Consider the following 23274-nt stretch of genomic DNA (forward strand, 5'->3'; position numbering starts at 1 on the left):
TTCCTGTTGAAAACTACTGCACATGCAGGTTACACTGCCAACAACTGGTAATAATTTGAGTTCATTTCAACCATCTGCCTCAGAATTTGCATGCAACTAATCGCCTCCTGCTTCTACAAAACAAATACTTTTCTCTGCTCTTACCACACTTACTAATATACTCACCGTGACAATAAGGCCTGCTTTAGGAATCCTGCAGAAAACTGTCCCTAATTTACTTACATTTGAGACTCTAAACAAGAAAACTGTTGAATACTGTATTTATGAAACTCAGAACCTCTCTTTCTTTAACTGTCCAACCCTGAGCTGCAGATTACAGGAGGATATTTAGATGACCCGTTTATCCCAGAGGTACCTTACTTACAAGATGACAATGAACGCAGCTGACTTTTGCACGGCCTCCTTCACTGGGAAAACTTTCATAAGGACGACCGCGATGTGGCATCTTGACAGACCATCTGAGTGATTCACTTAGCGTGACCTTGAGGCCACGACTGTGCTGATATTAATCGGCAATTATATGGAGCAGCATTTGAAACACTCTCCTTGGGCTTTTTGTCTTGTACATTTGGAGGGAAATAACTCTTTCTTCTAATATGCTTGTGGCATCCTCCAGAAAGGATGCTATGTTTAGGTCAGCATCTGATCATGAATGTTGAGAAAGATTGTGCTTCTGTTAGGAGGTACTTTTCGCCCTGGTAGTTCTTCAGATCAAAGTGGTGATCCCAGCAAATTGACCTGACTACGGATCACGGTCAAGCTGCTTAGTGTTGTACTGGGGGGTCACACAGCAAACTCTGCAAAGTATATGTAAGATACTCTAAAGAAGCGTGGTTTAGGTTGTGCTGAGGGCACAAACCACCCTGACTGTCGCTGAAGGGAAAGCCGAGGAACGCCTGGAGCCCAGAAGGGCTCACGGCCGGGAGCAGGTAGCCTCCCCCCCCTCCGCCTCCCCTCACGGGGCGCGGCCCGCCAACGGCCGACACCTGCGCGGGGGCGGGCGGGGCGGAGCTACGCGAGGCCCCGCCCCCCCGCACCTACCGGCGGCCGCCCCGCCCCTCGGGGCCAATCGGCGCCCGCTCCCCGCTACGCCGTTTGCGCAGACAGCGCCGTTTCCGCAGCGGAGGGGAGCGTTGGCTCCCCCCCCTCTCCGCCCCCCCCCGCCGCCCCCCCGCCCCGACCCGATCCCCGTGAGCCCGATGTGACCCGCCAGAGAAAATGGCGGCGGCGGCGGGCAATCGCGCCTCGCCGTCGGGACTGTCCGCCGAAGCGGCCGCCGCCGCCGCCGCCGCCTGCGGGAGCCCGAAGGGCGGCAGCGGAGCGGGGAGCGCGGCCGCCAGCAACAGCAGCGGCGGCGGCGGCGGGCCCCTGCGTGAGGCGGGCGGCGGCCGGGAGCAGCGCTCCGACTGGCGGCGGAAGCAGCTGCGCAAAGTGCGGAGCGTGGAGCTCGACCGGCTGCCCGAGGCGCCCCTCTTCCTCGCCGCCGCCCCGGCCGCCGCCGCCTCCTCCTCCTCGTCTTCCTCCTCCTCCTCCTCCTCCTCCTCCTCCTCCTCGCCGGAGCCCCCCGACGCGCTGCTGCTCCACTACCTGCCCGGGCCGCGCTCCGGCCCCGCCAGCCCGGCCGCCTCCCCCAGCCGCTGCGCCGAGCCGACCGAGCCGCCGCCGGCCGCCGAGCCCGCCGCCGAGAGGAGGAGGAGGAGGGTGATGGTGGAGCCTCCCCTCGCCGCGAGGTGAGGTGACAGCGGCGGCGGGATGGGGATGGGGGGGGGGGTGTGGGGCGGAAGGCTGGGGGACGCGGAGGTGCGGGGCAGCAGGGAGAGGAGGCAGGCTGTGAGGGAGGCTGTGAGGAGGAGGAGGCAGGCTGTGAGGAAGAGGAGGCTGTGAGGCAGGCTGTGAGGAGGGAGGCTGCGAGGCAGTGCCCCCGCGGGCCGCCCGGAGCTGTCAGCGCCCGGTGCCGTCCTCCCGGTGCCCCGCGGCTTGCCCGGCAGCTGGCTGCGCAGCGCCGCTGCTGCTGCTTCTCCTTTTCCTTTTTTTTTCCTATTTTTTTTTTTTTTAAAGGGACTTCTGGAAGGTCTTGAGGCCGGTTCGCGGCATCGCGATACTGCAGGACTCGTGGTTTTTGTTTTTTTGTTTTTGTTTTTTTTTCTTTCTTTTTTTTTTCCTGAGGCTTAGCGATAGAAGGGAAAGCCCGTCGGACTGCCCGACCGTTCCCCGTTCGGAGAGGGAGATGAAGCGCTAACGAAGCGGTTTCTCAGCGCAGCCTGGGCGCTGCCTTCATCCAGTGCCCGGGCTCACCGGGTGCCCGCCTGTCGGTAGCCCTCGCTCGCCTTCCGTGCTCTGCAGCCGACGAGTCCCGTGCCCCGAGGCTTTGCACGAGCTGCCCGCGGTTCGTCAGCGTACGGGGAAGCCTCGGGGAAGGAGGCGAGCATGCCCACGGTGCAGCCGCCTGCCTACTTCGGAGCACATCGTGGCTGTGACGTGCCCTGGCGGGGTCTGGCTGGAAGGCGTGCAGGACGGCACTGACGGTGTGAGGCCGATGTGGGGCTGGGGATTTCTTACGGGTCTCTTGTAAGGCGCTACGTGATGCGGGCTGGGTAGCTTCAGGGCTCGCGGTTAAACGTCAAGAGACCTGTTTTAATGAGAGGCCTTACCGTTTGTTGGGCTAATTATTTAAACCTCGTAAGAAACGTATTCCCGGTTTAACAGATGATGGGTATTCTTTATAGCTGTGTCTTATACCAGTTAAACCTCAAGGGTGTATTTTGAAGGTTAACTTGCGTGGGAAAAACTGTAGTAAGAGTTGGCTTCTAGACCGATGTCCTATTTATATGAATTCTGAGCTACTCCGATGAATTTTGGTCAGTGCCTAGGGCAGTGAGAAAATACTTGATGTGGTGGGGTCCTAACAGATAAGTCCCTCTGCGGTTATAGAAGGATTAGTGGAAATCTGAAGTGTTTCAGGAAGGTAAAAAATCGTGTACGAATTTTAGCAAGTAACTTAATTCTGACTCTTTAGCACTATCTTTTCCTCTGTGAAGTCATGAAAGTATAATGAACTGTATCTTGTAATACAAATTGTGGTCTTACGGCAATATTAAGAGAGAGTTAGGCTGAATATTAGAGATTCGGGAAGGTCAATGTATGTCACATCAGTGCAGGAATATTGACTCCATCCTTGCTAGTCAGTCCCAGGGCAGCAATGACAGAGCAGCCGTGGAATTTTTCCTTTCGCATGGACAGTTTTGCTTCCTTTAAATTACCTACATCTGGACAAGTTAGTGTTTTGAGTATGTGTGCAAGTTATAACCCTTCTCCCCCACCAAATGCTCTCTCACATTTGACTAGGAATGTTCACAAATCACAGAAAATGGTAAATGGCAACTGCTTGTCTCTTATTTATTTATATGTCTCTTCAGAGATGGGCTACTTTGAATTTATCATGAGTATGGTTGAAAACACATGGCAGCGTTAATTGTAAGTGTCCTTCAGAAATATTCTACACAAGGATTTAAAGAATATCTCAGTAATTGTGTATGTCCTGTTACCAGCAAACAGATGTTAGATAAGTACTACTTTGTCAGGCTATATTGAAAATTTAAAACGTCTCTGCCCTTGTTGTGATTTCAATAACTTGTTCTAGCCAAAGGAGGGGGTTATTTGTTTGTGTTATGTGAGTATGCAGTTAGCATATTACACATTAAATAAGTCAGTACATGCAGTTATTACCCAGACATTTATTAAGAGGCAAGCTGAAGGACGTGATCAAAATAATGTGTGATGGTCTTCTGTTCTGGTTTTAAATGGAGCAGTTATGCTCTTCCATAAGGATCTACTGCTCGTTAAAAGATACTGTACTTGCTCCAAAGTCCCCTTGTCAGTCTTTTTGGTATTACAGTCACTTACTTTCTAAATAGATTTTCTGTTTGTGCGGGAAGACCTGCATGAGCCTTAGAATGAAGCTGAAAAGGGAAACTGGCTCTGCTGTTAAGTCATAAATGTAAATATTACCCTTTTTCTTCAGTCTCTCAAGCTCTCTGTTTGTCACAAGAGCAGATCACATTTTCACTAAAAGCTGTGACATTGTAAGCTATCTTTATACCACTGTAGGAGGAGAAGGGAGTTATTTTACTAGGAAATGCAGCTTCCACATAAAACACTTAGGACCTTTTATTCCATGGCAGTGTATTGATTTGGTTTATATAAATAGGTCCTAACAATGAATTCAGTGGTAACTGTACTAAGATTTCTAGTAACTTAAGCTATAACTTCTGATTTGTGGGGAAATCCATGAAGGCAAAATGTACCTCCTCCTGTGTGATCTTAACAATGTTCTTTTAAAACGTTCAGACAGTTTAAGTGATGTTTATTTGTATCTAAAATTGGTGTAGGTAACTTAATGCATTCCTGAGTGCAGTATTGGTTATGCTGCCATAACCTCATTTTTTAGAAACAAAAAGCAGGAAATGCTGTGATTTGTCTTCTCTTTATACAGTAACCATGCACTGTGTGACTTGCATGAAAATTTAGTGTTCCAATTTCAAAATGTATGTGCTAGATACAGCAAGCTTGTGAGTTCAGCTGCAAGAAAACCTGTGTAGATATTTATGCTCTATTATCTGCAATTCCTGTTTGATGCCTGCTAGAGACAGTAAAAACACAGTGAAAGCAAAGTTTTGACAACAAGTACAGGAGTACTGGTAAAAGCTTGCTGGTCTGGGATTTGGTTACAAATTGTAGCACCTTTAAAGGAGTGCATGAATGCATTAACAGAGTGCTGGTTTGGGCAGTGAGGTGGGAACAGGGTGAGCAAGTTCCGTCAGAGCACAGCCTAGCAAAGGTTTGATTTTTCTTTTCTTTTCTTTTCTTTCCACTGAAATGATACTAGTCTTGGCTCACGTTCTCAGATTGTACTTATAGTTAAAATATATAGGCTATTTACTGTAGCTACTTTCAGCTAAGATAAAATATAATAGTGTGTTTTATTGCTTTTCAAAATTCTTGATATTTTTCACTGGCAGCTTAAATAAGCTGCCACATTTTCTGCTTCCAATTTAAGCTGAATCCTCCTGTGAGAGAAATTCCACCTCCTACCTCTTCAGTGCTCTGTGGCTTGAAAGTATTTTTGGAAGAGGGTCACCCTCTCCTATGTCTGATTTTTATCACTCTTAGTTATTGCAAGTGGTAGGGTTCTGCTTAAATGGCTTGATCTGCTATGGCAGTTTCTTTGTTCCTATGCAAAGTAAATAGATTGTAACTAACTAATCTGGAGCTTTCTGTCTGGTTGGATTTAGTGATAGTAAAGATTCAGTCTTCGCTGTCACTGAGGGAAGTCTAGGTGCTGTTATTGAGATGGATACCTGGGGGCAGACATGTGGAACCAGGCCTTTCCCAAAGCTGCAAGATACTCTGTCAATTACAACATATCTTTGACGGTCAGTTTGTCCTTCTGTAGATAGATGTGAACCTCACGAGATCTTCTGGAGCGCCGATGCGTTTGTTATTGTTTGAAGTCAGAGTAAAGGTAATGGTGCAGCTGTGCAAGAGTTTATCCTGGTGCGTGAGAGGATGAGGTGGGAGTGGAAGCAAGCAGCTAGGGGTGGGGTGACTGTGGGAATGCCGCTGTTGGCTTTTGCTGGCTTCCAGTATTCGTGAAACTTGGCTCCAGTTTGCTTAAAATAGAAATTATGCGCTGCCACGTAATTGTTCTTCAAACAAGCTTCCAGAGGTAGTTCTTAGCAGCGGCCGTGATAAGAGAACGGATCTGTCGTGAGCTCTGGAGTTTCTAATGCTAATCTCAGTGTTCTCAGAGAGCTCTGTGGAAACCCCAGGGTCGTCTTGTTTTACTGTCTATCTGCTCTGCTCTCACTTAAAACTCTAGAATTACAGCTCATTCTTTTGCTTGAGACAAAGTGGACAGAAACCTTGTAAGAGGGCTTCGTTACTTGTCTCTGGGTGACTAGGCGAATGTTGTTAAATGGTATGTTGCTTTCTGTTGCTTCCCTCCCTTTTTATCTTTACCATGCTGCCTCCAAAAATCTTCCTAGTTCCTGCTTGACCACTATGCAGAACTTGAGAATCCTGCTTAGTGGTGAATCTTCTTGATTTTTTTCTTTTAACCCTGTAAGATAAATTGGGGGGGGGGGGGGGGTGAATGAGGGGAGGTGGGAGGAGTTGTTTGCATGGAGTTTTTTGTTTGTGGTTTGGGGATTTTACTGAAGATTGATTTTTGTTGGATCTTGACTGAAAATTGTCCGGGGGGGGGGGGGGGGGGGGGGGGGGGGGGGGCGGGGAGGAAAAAAAACCAGCACAGCTCTTTTTACTGGATGCTTAAGAATCATCTGAAATTGGGAATTGTTTGACTTCTGCCTGGAGACGGACATGACTTTGGAAATGTATTAATACAACAGTAATTCTCCCTCACCCCCCTTAATTTTGCTCAGAAATATTTCCTAATTTTTTGATGGTGCTTGGCATCCAGTGATGATGGACTTGAAGGTGTTTGCAAAAAGGGTTTTCACTCCTTTTCTGTAACCTTAGAATGTCATTGAGTATTCCTGTTTCTCTGCTATGAGATGAGACGAGAACTGAAGTCACAACCTCAGTTTCACGCTTTCTCAGTATATTTCTTTTGTATCCCTGAAGTGTAAACTGTTTGTGTCATTTGTGGAATTTTTACATAGTCCTGCTTGTTCTCGTCTCCCTTGTCCTAATATTCTGGGTTGTAATGGAATAGCCACTAATGTACTTATTACACCAGGGGACTTATGTCCTCCCATAGTGTTTCTCATCAATATATTGCATATCATTTATTGCTGACACGTTGCTGTTGATATTTGACCGCCTTGTAACTTATCCAGGGTCACTGTGGAAGATGGGAGTGGAACACGGGAGAAATGGACTGTGTCTGCTAGTCCACACTGACATCTAACCACATCTGACGTTTTGTTTTCTGTGCTCTTTTTCTTTTTCAGAGCATCCTGTCATCTTGCTTTTGAGCAAACTGAAATGAGCTTTTGCTCAGTTGTCAGCAGTGATGATCAGGTCACTTTGTGAGCTGTTAGTTAACCCTCAGAGGTGTGCAACTAATACTCCTTGTTTTAACCCAGAAACACGTATTGCATTTCACTAGTTATTTCTGTCAAATAACACTCTTATATCCTGAGGATTTTTTTGTATATCCTAATGACCACTATGCTTGTATCTTCAGAATTGTTCCTCTTGGATACTGTTGAAGAAGAAAAATCTGATGTATGAAAATACTCATTTGAGAAACAAATTTATTTTCTAAGCAAATTCAGTGTTACCATGCTACTACCGGTAAATGTCTGCAGACTTTTGTTTTAGTAATTCTTTAAATAGGCAGCTTCAAAGGTTAGTGGATAATCAGGTCTCCCGATTACCTACAGGTAACATTTACCTGTATTTGAAGAGGCACATGAAATGCAAATATCTGAATTGTGTGATGAATCTTGCAATGACCTCCCATTTGCAGTTCATGTAGAGTTTACTGACCTTGTCAGATTAATACACTCTAGCAGGCAAGTGTTTGTTTACTGTCATGGTTAAGACAATATTCTAATTGTTTTGAATCATGACAGAGTCCTTTAATTTCTGGTTGCTAAATGTGTTCTTTGAAAACTCATTTGTAGTCAGGGACAGTTCTTTCAGTCTATCAATGTCTTGCACTTTTTTTTTTTAATTTTGTCATGTTTGTAGACTGCTGAGTTGTTTGGTATGATACTAATATTCCTTTCAATTTTTTTCCTCTTGTTGTAGGTTAACTTTACAATACTGATTACATATCTGATGGCAAATGTTCCCTTAAAATGCATCTGAAATGTTTGTTTTTTCACTAAAGTAAATATCACTACAGATGCCTAGCCTATGACTAAAGAATTGTTTGCTTAATCTACAAAAATATTGAAGTTGTGATTAGTACAGAAACTCACTGAAATAGTGTTCTTTAAAAAAATTGAAAGTATCTGCCATATTAAGGATCCATAGTGCTTATTAATTTTGCTGATTTGTTCATAAAGTAAAACATACGTGATGGTTCATGGAGTTGTATAAAGTTCTTTCTGAGGAATTTCAAACCCGAAATGGAAATGTGAACAGCTGGGTTTTAAACAGAGGAGCTGGATGGAGTTTTTCTTAAAACTCCAATGTAAATATCAATAGGCAGAAGTTTACTTTCAAAAAGTTATTTCAATAACATCTTGTATTTCCAGCAAATGAGCACTTCCGTAAATATAGAACAGACGTTTTGTTGTGTGGGGTTTTTTGTTTTGTTTGTTGTGTTGTTGGTTTTGTTTTTAAGCTGTAAGTTCTGCATTTATTTGTAATGCGCATTTCAACACAGTAGGCTTCCTGTGCTCTGCAGGCACATCAGATGCCCCAGCCGGTCAGGAGGGCAGGGGCGGTGTGCTTTCTGTGAGGGTTTCCTTCACAAGCGTGGAAAGTAGTTCGTCCATGCTGCAGAGCAAAATGCAGCCGCTCTTCCACGCCTGCCCTGCAGTTGTGGCCGCAGGCTTCTGGCGAGGCTGCTGGGCAAGCACAGCTGTCTTTGCCTTCCAGCCTCCAAGGGCAGGGCTGGAATCTCCTGCAGCGGTACCTTCTGCTCCATGTGGGCCCGTTCGCGCCCTCAGACGTCTTCCTGAAGTTAACTCAGTTCCCATTTGGTGCCCTGGCAAGAACTTGTTCTGAGTCAGAGCTGCGTGTTTCTTATTCCTCCCAGAGGTGCTTGGGAGGAATAGCAAGGGAAGAGGTGGTGGAGCAATGCAGGTTGCTCTCTGTGTTTGTTTTAAATCAGCGTTACAGGAAGAGGGAGGGGAAGGATCTCCCTCCCCGCCTTCTGTACGAGAGCACGATATGACTCCTTAGGCCACGCGGATCTCAGGCAGAGACCAACGCAGATGATCTTCAGGGCTGTCATTGTGGGAATGCGTCGTGCCAAACCGATTCAGAAAAGGTTGGATGACTGATGCTTTATGGTTCCTCTCACTGTGAAAACTGTTATGCAGACTGACACTAAAACTGCCTCTTTTGTGGAAAGCAGGCAGACAATCCCCATGAAGGAACTGAGTAATGAAACATTTTGGATTAAGCTAAGAAGCCTTCCATCTGTTAAAAGCTGGAAGGTGCTTTCATGTAAGGATGTGTTAAGTATTATAAACTGACATATGCTGATATCTTCAGCAAGCTGAGGGAGGAGAACTATTAAGAACTGGCAGAGTGTTTAGTTCAGGCGATACAGGGCAATTTAGAACTGGTGTAGTGCCTGGCCATTGCTTTTGCTTTCTGTTGGAGGTCAGCATGCCTTTCTGTTGTCTCTGACCCTAGCAGAGCTCTGTGAAGTGATGGGGGAACAGCAGGTCCAATAAGAGAGGATCAGCAGGCATTAAGGAAGCTCTCTCTTCTACCCCTGCTTGGAAACACCATCATCTGGCTGCCTTTTCAGAAGCCAAAGGACTTCAGGTCCATTCAAAAGTGTCCGTGTTGTCAGTAATTTCAGCTTTATTGTTGGTAGTGAAGGATTCAGTTCATAACAGAAATAAAGCTTTTTCCTTTTTCATATATTTCAAAGGCAGGTGGGTCAAGTAACTTTCCTGGAAATGGAAAACATGGAGGAAGGGTTCAAAAGCAGCAGATCAGTAGAATAAACAAACAGAAACTGTTTCCTTGTACCTGAGATACACATTACTTCACACACTGCTTCAGCCCAAAAGAATTTCTCAGATGAAGCTTTTTTTTTTTATTAGAGATAAAAGTAAAATCAGGGCTTGCAGACTGCACTCCTGACATATCCTATGAATCCTGTTTCACCTCTGCAGTTGAAGCTAGATGTGCCCTTCTGAAGGGGAAACAAATGTTGGAAGGCTTTGAGCTGAAAGCTGCCCTATGAGATGTCCATGATGCCATCTCATTCGAGTACTTTCTGTACCATCAAATGTTGGTGCTGGTAACTTTCCCTGACTGTTCCTGAAATACTGTATATGATGCAATTTTACTAATAACATCGCAAGCCTTTAGGAAGACTCTGGCATTTCTCAGAAGGGTACTGTCTTTACCCAAAACGCTTCCCTATTTTCTCTAATTAATGATGGTAAACTAATTAAATTGTTTAATGTTCATTTTCCTGAACTCGTTTAGAGTATAATTATATTTGGTCTTGAAGTTGCCAAGTATAATTGGTAACTTACATTGGAAAATTTTGAAGTATAGATGAGCTCTTTAAAAGTTATGTGTACATACTGTAAGAGAAACAGCACTAATGTTTCTTCAGTCTCTTAAGCATGTGTTCCTGCATGTTCAGGTACAATGGTAAGCTATCTTGTCCCAGAAAATATGCTGAAGCATATAATTCCCCTCAATACCTCTGCAGAAAATGAGTATGCTGAAATGTTTGCTTGTTATGACTTGCTCAGCACCATGCATGTGCGTGGCAGTATTTTAGTTCTGCTACCAGCAGTGGAGGTGCCCGATGAAGCAAATTGGAGAAGGACAATGGTTTCAGTATTTTGAAATCAGCTACATATGAATTGCATTCCTATATTTTAAAATGTACTGCAAAAGGGAATAGCTATTCAGTGCCAGGGCAGGCCACTTGGAGACCCTGGGAATCTAGTCTGCCAGGAAGAGTGCAGCCAGAGAGTTTAGGCTTTTGGCTTCCCTTCAGCCCACAATGTGGACTGCTGAGGAGCTAAGAAGAAGAACCAGTAGGAAATCTGCCAGCCTTTACCATGTAGACTAAGTTCCATAGGGACTTCATCAAATTGCGTCTTTGACTTTTTTTTGATTTGACAAATGATTTTTAAAAAATTTAGAATTTCTTTCCAGGCTGCAACTTGTCTGTACTCATAAGTAGTTCCATTACTTTTAACAATACTCACAAATGTAGAAACAATTGAGAACTAAATGACCATAAATAGCTGGGACCCAGGGGAAAACACAGGTTTTAATCTTGTGATTGAATCTCTAGTAAAACCTCTATGCAATTGTGGTGCCTTATAGGCTTAATTGTTGTTCTTTGTAAGCAAGTGTCCACTTTTCATGTATTTATCTGATTTGTGGTATTGCTGCCTCAGGCTGAGATAAAGCAATGTGTATCACTAAGTAAGTGACCCTTTGCTAATCTGTGTTTCACTCAAAGCCTGAATCCCAACTCAGAGGGAAATCAGAACCAAATTAACACTGTTCACCTTGTAGTTGCATGTGACTCTTGCAGTGTTCTGGATGAAGCTTCTCTGCTCATCAGCCCCACAAAGCTACTGGCAGCAGCGTTATGCTGGCACAAAGACTGCTGTGCTCACAGTAAGTGCTGTGCATCTTGTAGCCCTCAGCTACGTGAAAGCTTGGTATGGGGTTTATAAGATATGGGGGCTTATCAGAAAAGACAGACCTTCTATGATGCTTCGGGTGACTGTTGCATATAGCCTGAGCTTTCATGGAAGAACCTTAAGCACTGTATTTGTGGTTCAGGCAAGAAAACAGCTGTGAAGAGTAGGGAAACAAAGGCTTGAGGACAGAAGTGTACCTGGAAGAAGATGAAAGGAAGTGGAAGAGGTAACACGTTAGATGAAGGGATACCAACATGAAGAAAACATGGGGCTGGGTGTGGAAGAAGAGAAGCTGGTAATTGAAAGACAGAGAATAAGTAGATGAATGAGTAAGCTGGAGGACTGGAAAGCAATTAGTTGGAGAGAGTGCAGTAGGAGAAGCAGTTGTCTTGAGAGGAGCTGAAAGTGGAAGAAGGGAGCTAAAGAAGATGGAGTGAAGGCTTAGAGAGAGAGAGAGAATACCAATCCACAGAACTTCAGAGAGGGAGGTGGGAGTACACACAGAGACACATGCATATATGGCAAAAAAGCTGGAAGAGATTTCAAAGGGTGACTGAAATAAAAAAATTTGGGAGGAAAGCACGTGTAGAGCTTGGTGGAAGGAAGGGTGTAAGATCTGTTAGCATAGCATGTGTTAAAAAGTGCAAGACCCTATGCTTTAACAGAATCTCTGCAACTAAATGTGTTTAAATTTAGGTATATTTATCACTCTAAGATTGCTTCTGCTAGGCTGTGCTGATAGCGTTTTGATACGTGCTGATTTGAGAACTTTAAAATTATGTTTCTGCCACACTTAAAACCGTGATTCGAAAGACACAACAGTGAAAGCTGTCAAATGAAGAATAGGATTGTTCTTTCTTTTTTCTTTTTCTCATTCTTTTTTTTTGTTGTTGTTGTATAATGCACTTAGTACCTCTTCAACTATAAATAGCTATGCTTTAGAAGCCCTACAGTTTTTGAAAAAATACTCATTTGCAGTTTTTTTGCTTAATGGGAAATTACTCTACTCTGTTCCTATACAAGTTTATAAGGGAAAGACGACTGTACAAATTTATTCTTCTATTACCATTTGTACAAGCTCAAATCAAGTTTCTCTGATCTTAAAGCTGAAATGTCTACACATCTCCCTGATTTGCACAACTGATAAGTAGGTAAATTAGCTTGGAACAAAGCCAAGAATAGATGAAGACCAGACTTACGCAACTGCTGTGTTTTGAGATCTGTGAAACCATCTATGCAAAAGAGCTGTACTGGTTATACTAGTGGGACCTGCTGTGCTTTGTCTCCCCTCTGTGGGGAGTATATAGCTTGTGATATAGGAGCTGGTACCTTAAGCGTGACATGCTTTTTTTTTTTTTAACCTAAATATTTCCAGTAAATCTTGTGGGGAGAAGATACCATTGCCTCTAGATTTCAAAACGCTTTCTTGTGCAGCCAACGTGATGACAAATTTATGGTTTGGTGGAGGCACAAAGCAGGCCTATGGATCTTGCCCTAAAGAAATGCTTAAAACTAGTTTTTCTTGCTTGAAACCACAAATATCAAGTGGGTAAGCATAATTACATTTGAATTTCTCATTGTAGTTAGGATTATTAGCCAAGGTTTTTAGCGTTTGTCAGTAATAATCAGCCTATCCAATCTTTCTTCAGGTTTCTTTACAATCAGTTTCAGAAAATAAAGCAATTATATGGAACTTGTTTTTTACTTGTAAGCTCACTTGCAAGAAGCAACATCACACTTCCCCTCCTGAAGTCCAGCATCTGCTTCACTGGATTTCTGAGCCTTATTGTGGTGAGGTTTGCATTTTGATACCTAAAAGGAAGTGGGAAATGATGCAATCTGGGTCTAGCACTGTTACTCCCTTTCCATGTTCAAATAAATGGCATGTTTTTATAACTGGGAGTGGAAAAAGCTGGCTCTCGTGAGGGAAACGGTCAGTATAGCTAGTTCTTACTATGGCAACTTTTGATAAGGATTTGTCGGGTTACTGTATACTTCTTTGCAGTTGTTAAAATAATCTATAATTACATGAGTAAAAATGTTTAACTCTTTCAGTTTAACTATTTTAGTATTTCAGAGGCTGTGAATGAGCAGTCGGTGTAAGTTGTGAGAACTGTACTCTTCCATAATCATACATCAGTTTTTCTGGTTTTGTGTAGATGAGTGGCTCTCTGGCTAATGCTTAACCCAGACGTACTATGCAAGTAGGTGGAAAGGCTCTCCTTAGATCACATTGACCACTGCAGACAGGAAAGGTCAAAGAGATGTAGCTTGAGTCCTTTATTTGAATGTTCACATAGTATTTGTTGTTAGAAGTGTAACTTAAACCAACTGTGCCAATGTCTTTGGTTTTCCAGGACAGAATTGTTTGACAGTACATTCTTCATTTTTCCTGCACAGTCTGGACTGAAATCAGCCCTGTTCCAATTTTATTTCAAAGGCTGCATCTTCTGACATCCAAGTGGACTTGGGGCTCAGTCACCGTAGTCGTGGATTCTGCAGCCCGTTGCCTGTAAGTTTAGTGTAGCAATTAATCCAGTGAGGGATGTTGGTCTTAGTGACTAGTTCACAGCCAGGCCAATTCCAGTACCTGGTCTAAGATTAACCTGTTGAGAAAAGTATTTCCATAAACAGTCCATTAGCATGGCACAAGGGCATGATTTGTTTCATGCACAGACTTCCCCAGCTAAGGTTCCATCAGTATTTCCTGGAAACTAGCTTTTATTTTTGCTTTCTTATATATGTGGTGTATTTTTGTAGTGGTTTGAAAAGCGCATAATGCACCTATTCAAAGAAATGAGACTGCTGCCTTCTCAGTTAAGTTATTGTCCCATTTCTGAGAGATTGTTATTGTGATATAAGTCCTCATGGTAAGAAGTAAAATGAGTCTAAGCCATCTTTAGTCATCACAAATATTTGTTTTAGCTTTGAATATTTTGCTAAAACTTAATAAGGAACTTACCTCTGTGTTAAAGAAAATGCTTTTTTGTCTTTTTTTTTTCTTAGACAGTTTTCTCATGTAAAGGTCTTCCAGAATAGTGTGCTTTTCAGTGACTTTAAAATCAACATATTTCAAATATTTCAGTGACACTAGTTAAACTTTAATGCTTTCTATTTATGCATTGATTTGACAAGATTCCTCTTGTACTTGCTTAATATATGGCAATGCCATTAAACTAAAGTAAACCTCCAGAGTTCTAAGGTATGGATTCTTTGCACTTTTTCTTTCATGGTAGAACTTATGTTCTGGAGCAAAGTAGGAAAAATGAAACTGGGTTATGAATTTTTAATAAGAGCTGTAGACAAATTACTGTGTCGTATTAAGATGAGCTGTTTTTAACTCTAAGGTTGGAAGTCCAATCAGAAGAGTCCTAACACAGCGGGGTGGTCAGAAATGGGACCATAAACTAGTACAGTTGCCAAGCTTGCCAGACTGCTTGGTAATCGCCTGTTTAATTTGTTGCTTCTTTATCCTTTCATACATTGCAGCACAGCTGATGAGTAAAAGCTGTCTTAGTGGCGCCTCTGGGAATAAGTTTAGATTTGGTTGTTGGTATTGATCTCGTTTGATTGAAGGAGGTTTTCTCAGTAATGAGGGGTATCTTTTCCCCTTTTTTGAGCTGGTGTTCTTCTATTTTCCCACATTTTTATGGGTATTATCTTGCTATAGTAAGTATTACTGCTTCAAGTCACAATCCTTCTTTGTAGAGAGAAAGAAATGTGACTGAAGGAGATCGTCAGTAGTCCTTAGTTTGTGTGCATGCATATATACTTAAATTATACAATATATACACGCTTCTCCCTCCCCCCCACCCCCCATCATACATTAATTGTAATGGCAGAGGGGGAACATCTGCATTATATCTCAGAGGGTTTTATAGAATCATAGAGTGGTTTGGGTTGGAAGGGACCTTAAGATCACCCAGTTCCAACCCCCCTGCCATGGGCAGGGACACCTCCCACCAGACCAGGTTGCCCGGCCTTGAACATCTCCAGGGATGGGGCAACCTGTGACACTGCCTCACCATCCTCACAGTAAATAATTTCTTCCAAATAGCTGTTCTAACTCTCCTCTCTTTTAGTTTAAACCATTCCCCCTTGTCCTATCACTCTACTCCCAGACAGAGTCCCTCCCCAGGTTTCCTGTAGGCCTCCTTTAGGTACTGGAAGGCCACTGTAAGGTGTCCCTGGTGCTTTCTCTTCTCCAGGCTGAACAACCCCAGCTTTCATACTGGGGGTATGTAACCCCAGGTTTCACACTGTTTCAACAGTTAATCAACTCTTCATGTGAAAAAATGGGGTTGTCTGATTCCAAAGCTAAAATTTTAAGTACTTGTTTGAACCTCACTTTAAAGTTATGCATTGTATGTTGTGGCAAACATTATAATTCTTATTTTTTTTAAACAAAATGCTAAGTTGTCTTATGCTCCATCAAAATCAAACTAGCCGATAGTACTTAATACTGCTCTTTGAGAAAAGATTTCTGAAGGGCGAGAGCTCATAAGTGGTTTTGCCATGATTGTTACCATTACCAGTGGAGTGTACTTCTTTCTCAAACCATGTGTCTTTTTGAAGTATAATGAACACCACTGGCTGTACACATCAGAGTTTGGCAGCTCCTTGCCTAGTTTGTTCTGTAGGAGTTCAGTAACATGAAAGAATCTAGAATGTTCACATGACAAGGTGGAAACTAACATTTCATTTAAGAAATTATTTAAGGTGTTGATAAGATTACTATAATTAAATTATGTTCTCAGTTTCAGAAGACTTTTTCCTGACCTTTCTCATACCCTACACAAATATCTTAAAAATATTTTTGGTGATGTCCTAATCAGGTGTATTGTTAACTGAAGGCATTAGAAGGCTGTCTTTTCACGTGAGATTGTGTTGAACAAGAAAATTTTCGGGAAGCCAGAACAGCTCTAGCTGTAGTTTACAGAGAATGAAAAGAGCTACAAAAGCCTCAGGTGCCACTTCTGTGAATGTACAAACTGCAGTAGTCATGAAATACTGTCCAACTTTCTCGAAGGTATGTGCCAAGTGCTTCTTGTTCTGGTAACAGATACTTGGCTTCTTCTGTCTTTGAAAGAAGGGGTGGTGGGAAACGTGGGTTGCAGGTCTTCCATAAAGTTTCACCATACATTAGGCTCTCAATTTAATTCAGCAGGACAGATACCTTATTTAAAGGTAGGGTGGAATATTGTGCATATCAATTCTGGTTATATAATGAGTACAAAAGGTTAGAAAGTTGTTAAGACAAGTGACCTTAAGGCTCTTTTGTGGCTGTGGTCCATCCTTAGGCTATTCATTTGTCTTTCAGTTAAAGTTAGCAGATCTAGTTTTAATATACGATTTGAATGAGAGGAATAATCATCATTAGCTTTGTTCTTTTTCTAAGTTCCAGTTCCCTACATTAATATGGCAAAGCTACATTACAGTCTAGTTCAGTACTGTTTGGATATCGGTAGCTGCAACACTTTTTTCATCTGTGTTTTGTTTTTTTTTTCAGTGGTGATGCACAGAAAGTAGTTTCAGGTTTTAGTTGGTATTTGTTAAAGACAATTTAATAAGTAGCCACTTCAGTAGTCTTCTGTATTGTTGAAATGTCTGTGTTGGAGGTGTTGTGTAAGAGAGACTTTCTTGCCTGTTTCTTATCTTTTAATGCATTGCTTAAAAAAAAAAAAAATCCTTTTTTGGTGTACTGCTGATTTCAGTATGGATTCTATTTTTAAATCCTCACAGATTGTCAAAGGGTGGACAACCAGCAATTTAGTGAAGTGTTTTACTTACCGCTATTCTTGCATAAAATGCCTATGAAATTTTTGGAGGAAGGCTTATAAGGCAGATCTGAAAACCTTATCTTTCCAAATAAGAGTGCGTCTTCTTGAAGATAATCAGTTCTTCATTTTCATTTCACTAAAGTAAAGTAGCTATGGCTGTTTGCCACTAATCGCTAAAACTTAGGTGTTGACTTAAGGGGATAGTGAGTTAACTGTAGTGAAAATAATGTATGTAACAGTAAATTGTCATTTTATTAATGGAGGAGATGTATAGTGTTTTCTCCTTCTCAGCAAGTAGCAACTGATGAAAATGTTTTGCTTTCATATTACAACTTAATAGATGTAACTGCTGTGAGTTCATGCTCCTCGTTTAATTTTTCTCATATTCAGTTGAATTTTCATTCATTGTAGTCTTATTTTCCCAGTAGCTAGGCTTTTTTCAAAGTAACTGTCATATTTCCTTTTCATTTTGTTTTGTTGAAAAGTTGAAGTTGGAAGTGGTTAATGGTCTTCCAAGCATAATGCCGAAATTCTACTCATCTCCAAATATGTAACTTTCTTGAGAGCTTTTTGTTAAACTCCTGTTTTTGAAGAGAAACTATGTGGCTTTATTCACCAATTCAAAAACTGGTAAGGCTTTTTTGAGTGCACATTAATGGACCAAAATTTATTACTGCATGAAGAAATGATAACGTGACTTTGAAAAGACGTAGAAGATTCAGACGTTGTTAGTTTTATTTCCCTTAGACCATTAAGTTAAAATTAACTAGAGAAGTTCTGGGAACCAGAGTAAGACACGCTGGGAAGCACAGATGCACTTATTCTTTCTGGCTTTAGGACATCATGGTATTCAAAATTACTAGAGAATTTTTCATGAGAAACTGTTAATAAATGGAAGTAAAAATCTACTGCAGGAATGCATGTGTTAGTTTCAGAAATCCCGCTAAAACTGTAGTACAAGAAGAGTACCTCACTTAAGTATACTCATTTTGTGTTTTGAAGTAGATAAGGAGCTCTGTTCTAGCAAAGTCCCAAAGTGAAATGTCAAAATCTGCAAATTATCAGGCTTTTGGACTTTTTATAAGAGAACTCCCTGGAAAAACAGGGCTTCAGTCTCCTATCTCAACTTATTTTATTGCCTGTTAGTGAACAAGTTTACCAGCAAGCTTGGGCACGCATCCCTGTGGAACAAGTGACGCTTATAAGATACAGCAAGTTGTTGTCACATTTTTCATGTGTGTTTTTTTCCAGATTCAGTGTTAATTGTTTGCTCGTTTAGATAGAATTGCTGAATTGATTTGTGGGGCTACCATTAACACCAGCATAGCTCTAATATCTTTTGGTCTGATTGCAAGTTGTCAGTATGTTTTACACTAGAAGCCTTGCTTAATGATAAAAAATTTTTTGAAGCACTGAAGGGATATACAGTGGAATATCATCTTCGCTTTTAATTATGTTAATTGCTGAATATACAAAGCTAGAAAAAGATGCAGACAGGATAGCTGCTCTCTACCGCCCCAAACACTAGTGGCATTTGTTCATTGTGATGAATTAGATCTAGAAATTTTAAAATTTTTGCTCTCATACATTCGAATCCTACTGTCCTTATAAGGAATAAAAACTACAGATCGCTTAATTCAGTAAACTAAAAGAAAACCTCCAGATAACTTAACTAGCTTAACATGTAATTTTTGTTAGCGACTCTTTCACACATTGGCTAGCTTTTATATCAGTGAGAAAGTTGCTTTTAAGTTAATGTTGTTACGTAGATGCGAATACCTTTTTTTGCTTATGGGGTCCTGGAACAAGGAGAGAGAACAGTACGCTGTTCTATGGATCACTGTAGGTAATTTGCTCTATGTGCAATGCCTTGTGAACCTGAAGGTGGTAGTTAGTAAGTGGAATAGTCTGCTGCTACTTGCATAGTAACTCACACCTCGCAGATTAGGTAATATTTTCCTTTACCTCTTCAAACTAGCTTCATTATATGCAAACGACACAAGATTTCTTTTGTAAAGAGGATAACTATAAGATAAATATTTGCATTTTGTGAACAGTAGAATAACTCCTCTCCCCCCCTCCTGAAATAGGTCTGAATTTCTTGCTCTTAGATGAACTGTTTAAAAGAAGACGCATGAGCCAAACTGTAGATAACAAGTGCCTTGTGCTTTTAGCTTAGCTTATGCATCTGTTTCTTTAGTTGATACTGAGATTGCTACAGACTTGATACAAGGGGGCTTACTGCAAGAACAATTCCCCATGAACCTGTTCTCTGGTGCAAGAAAACAAAGTACTGATCTCCGAGTTAATGTTTCCTGTTGTGTTCTTAATGTGTCTGTCATAGCAAGCTGTTTACCATTTAAGCAAATCTTCTAAAGAATACTACAGATCATATGGTATAGCAAAATTCATTTCTGTGCCGATCATGTGTGTCAACTTTATTAACTATTACGTACTTCAAATTGAGCCAGCTGTATACCATGCTATTCATAACCAGTTCAGTGTAAAAGTCACGTAATACTGTTTGTCACACATTTCCCTTCTTATAATTGTTAAAACAAACAGCTGTATTTCTACATTGTCCAAACCAACTGCTTTGTTTTGTTTGGTTGGGTTTTTTTGTTTGTTTGTTTTTAATCTAAGGATTCATAGAAAAGGAATTGCTGCACAAAATGTGCTCAGGCCTTAGGACAGAACTCGAAAATAACCTCTGTTTCCCAGATTTCTGCCCTCCATTAACTTAGTAACAAACATTTGATGTGTTTTTGTGATTTGAGGGAGAAGGAGCTTTTCTTAGTCAGGAGTAACTGAATACATGCAGCTAACTTCTGCAGAATGGCTTTTCATTTCCCACTTTTGCAAGAGAAGGATTCCTTCTGAAACCTTCTTCAGCTTCCCCTAATAGCTATTTTTGCCTTTGTACTACGTGTTGTCAGATACAACTTTCCCAAGTGTATTGAAACTTAAGTATTTGTTCTTTTTGTTTCAGGGAGAATAAAATGCATCTTTCTGGATGAATGTCTAATTCTCCTCTGTTCAGGCCTTGGGAAGGGATTGCCTTTTGCTATTAATGCCTTCAGGAGTTTGGGTTTGTTTTTGTTTATCTTTAATTCTGATATAAGCTTTCCTTCATAGCTGAGATACCATTTTCAGTGTGATAATGAAACAGTATCAACATCCAGCTATGTTAATCTATTCCTGCCCGCCTATTAAATGTTAAGAAAGTGACTTAATAGTTTAGATAGTTTTGCAAAGCAGGAAATTACAGACTTCTTACACTTTGTCACTAACTTCAATGCCTAGAGCAGGAAGAACTGCTAAGATCCCTAAGAACGTGTTCCAGGATGCAAACACGTGGTGTTTCTGTTTTAGTTTCAACACTTATAAGGAAATTGGTTTAAGTGCCTTAAAAATGCAGAAAAGTTAATTTTGATAGAAGATGATTATCAACTCTTAGTTAAGATACGACTTACAAGTGATTTTTTTCACAATCTGGGGATCAATCAGACCTTATTTCTAAGAATTCAGTGCTATAGTATAGTTGCCGTAGAGAAAGCCTTAATGAAATAAAGCTTGCCTTGCTTCCTCTGCTGTTTTGGGCTGTATGCATGTGATACACTGACAGATCTGTTGTTTTTGTTGTTGTTTGTTTTCTAAATGTCTTCTTGCATGTACAGCTTCTTCTGGAGTTTTAACATAAACCATAGTTGCGTAGTGTCTCCCTTTTCCCTCCCCAGAAGGTGAAGAAGGGAGTTCAGAATTCCCCATCTGCCAGTTTGGTCTGTTGAGTGAAGCATCCATCAAATTCTGAAAGTGTTTTACTATCAGATGTCCTAATCTCAAGCAGTGTTTCTCTGTCTCCATCCACCATCCACCCTTACCCCTAAAGGAGAAAAAGTTTTAGGGAAAGCTAAGGTGATAAATTACATGTATTGCTAGGAAATGCTGACTGTAAAACTGCCGGTAATATACTGGTAAAATGTAACTCTGTAGTTCTCCACACTGAGAGAACAGTGGTGTTTTGTTTTCTTTTCTTTTGTAGTTTAAATGCATTTGTATATAATGGCTTTTCTGGCATAAGTTTGTCGCAACATTGAAACAGTGGCGTTTTTTATCAGTATTCTTGCGTGTTCGTGCTGATAGTGTCATGTGTAATCAAGAACATGTAATCTCTTTTACCTAGGGCAGCTAAGTACCTTCTTAAATTATTAATAGCAAAAATAAGGAAAGCAAAGCCCATGCTCTTATGGACCAATTAGTTTTACTTAGTACTCAGGGGGAGCTCGAGGTGCTTGTGTCTTTACAGGAATTCTTCAAGTTACTGTATCCCCAGACCTTCCTTTTTCTGTTTCTGTCTGTGGGGTTGTTCTCCAACCTTCATTTGTACACAAAATCAGTGTAAAAGCTGACTGGAATACACAGTATGCATTTACCTCTGTGTTCCTAGCATACCCTTCTGTAACTACGGTTAATCTTGGCTAACAGCAATCTTTGCTCTTTTCTCACATTGTGGTGTGGTAAGTAAACATTTTTCCCCTGATGTCAGCTTAAATTTTTTTAAACATCTTGGGTCACTTCATGTGACATTCCTTGGTTTCCAGTATGCAGCCTACATGCAAACCAGAAGGTAAAAGTTTACAGCAGATCAAAAACTGATCAGGCAAACACGTGCAGAGACATCCTCCTCCAATTCCTCTCTGAGGCCGCAAATTGTAGGTGATTGTGAGGAAGAATTTGAGTAGAGGAGTTGCTCCAAAGTTGTTCTTGTAGTTTTGCCATGATATCCACAGGTAGTTGCCATTTGATGTAGGATACTAGGCTAGATGGACTTTGGGTTTGATTTTATAAAAATGATCTTAATAAAGATGCTCTCATGGGAGGTTCTGTGGAGTCGCAGACTGCAGCTGGAAGCCTAATGAATGTGCAGTAGCTGTAGGTAGTTGCCTGTAAGCTGATTCCTATGTTTGTCTTCAAATAGTCCTATCACACTTCCTTTCTGTCCTGGAAATGTTTTTCTTCCTACCGTAAGTAGTGAACAAAGGAAGTAGTTATTTTGGGGAGTAACCTCTTGAACAGAAAAATCAAAAAGTAGCATTAATCGCTTTCAGAGCGTTAAGTCCTCCAATACAAATAACCTCGTGGCTGCAGGTTCTAGCCCCGATATCTTGCTGAGCAAATTCAGATTGAAAGAAAACAAACTTCAGATTTTGGTATGGCTGTAATTCCTACTTCTTCAGCTTCATTTTAGTAATAAATCTTTCTCCATCCTATGAAACAGTGTTCATCAGTTTGTTAAATTCCATTGCTGTGTTTGGGACATCTTCTCTACTGGAAAGTGTATCACAGTGTATATATACATGCTGTGTGCATATGGAAGACCTAAGTACTGTGTCTGCAGAGAATGACTGAAGTTTGTTGCTAAGAAATGCCGTCCTGTCTGTTTTCCAGGGAAACTGTTGTGGGACAGTGCTAGGAATTGCATTGCAGAGCAAATCGAGCTCAATGCTTTTCCATTTTTCCTTCTTCCTCTCCATCTTCAAGTTTCAAAAATGTTTTTTAAAGTCAGGTCTACAGCAGTGGGAAGGAGTAGAAGTGAATAACATAGGTAGAGAGGAGGAACTCCTTAAACTGATAATGCTGCTGAGAAGATAGAATATGGAACTGTTTCAGCGAGTCACCTACCAAGATTAGGGTAGCTTCTAACCCTTTCTTCCTCTGTAGTGGCGTATGTAGCTGTTTATTCAGGGCCTAGGTATTTAAATTACCTAACATGTTTCTGTGCTCGCTGTCACTCCAGTTCTAATGTTAGTACTTGATCTAAGATTATTTTAGTGGCAAATTCAAGATCCTACTTGCATATAATCTTTTATGGATTCTTTGCCATTTGACTTTAAAAAAAAAAAAATCAATGTAGTTTTTCATGTTTAAAAGCATATTAAACACTTTAGAGTTTTGTAGATTATGGCTGAGTTAGATTTCTAACCAAACTGAAAATCTTGGAGTAATCACAGCCTGTGAAGCTGAAAGTCAAAGCTGATACTTTACTGCATAAAAATAAAACCATGCAGGGATAATTTGAATAAAATCTCTGTAATGCAGAATTTAAGTTTCTCCAGCGCTGTTCTAAATAAAATGCAAAAATCTGGTTAATTCCACTG

General features: G+C 41.3%; 1 protein-coding gene and 1 long non-coding RNA gene across 10 annotated transcripts in view; one reads left to right on the forward strand and one right to left on the reverse strand.

The window, feature by feature from the left end:
• Positions 1–1157, reverse strand: part of LOC106035656 (uncharacterized) — a 44150-nt gene extending 42993 nt beyond the window's left edge. For all 3 annotated transcript variants that reach the window (XR_010827895.1, XR_010827894.1, XR_007158622.2), the window contains exon 1: positions 365–1157. This is a non-coding gene — a long non-coding RNA (uncharacterized lncRNA). The remainder of the gene's footprint in view (positions 1–364) is intronic.
• Positions 1158–1203: 46 nt separating this feature from the next.
• Positions 1204–23274, forward strand: part of MAP3K1 (mitogen-activated protein kinase kinase kinase 1) — a 61887-nt gene continuing 39816 nt past the window's right edge. Inside the window, exon 1 of one of the 7 annotated variants that reach the window (XM_048049401.2) lies at positions 1204–1730. In XM_048049401.2, coding sequence (XP_047905358.2) covers positions 1219–1730 — 512 coding nt within the window. In that variant the 5' untranslated portion in view covers positions 1204–1218. Of the gene's footprint in view, positions 1731–1818; positions 2526–5563; positions 5726–5752; positions 5978–6307; positions 7075–7148; positions 11311–12723; positions 13849–23274 lie in introns of those variants that run through there. The other 6 variants (XM_066988672.1, XM_066988670.1, XM_066988673.1 and 3 more) reach the window with 6 other exon arrangements.

This window comes from Anser cygnoides, chromosome Z (assembly GCF_040182565.1).
Source record: "Anser cygnoides isolate HZ-2024a breed goose chromosome Z, Taihu_goose_T2T_genome, whole genome shotgun sequence".
Lineage (NCBI taxonomy): Eukaryota > Metazoa > Chordata > Aves > Anseriformes > Anatidae > Anser > Anser cygnoides.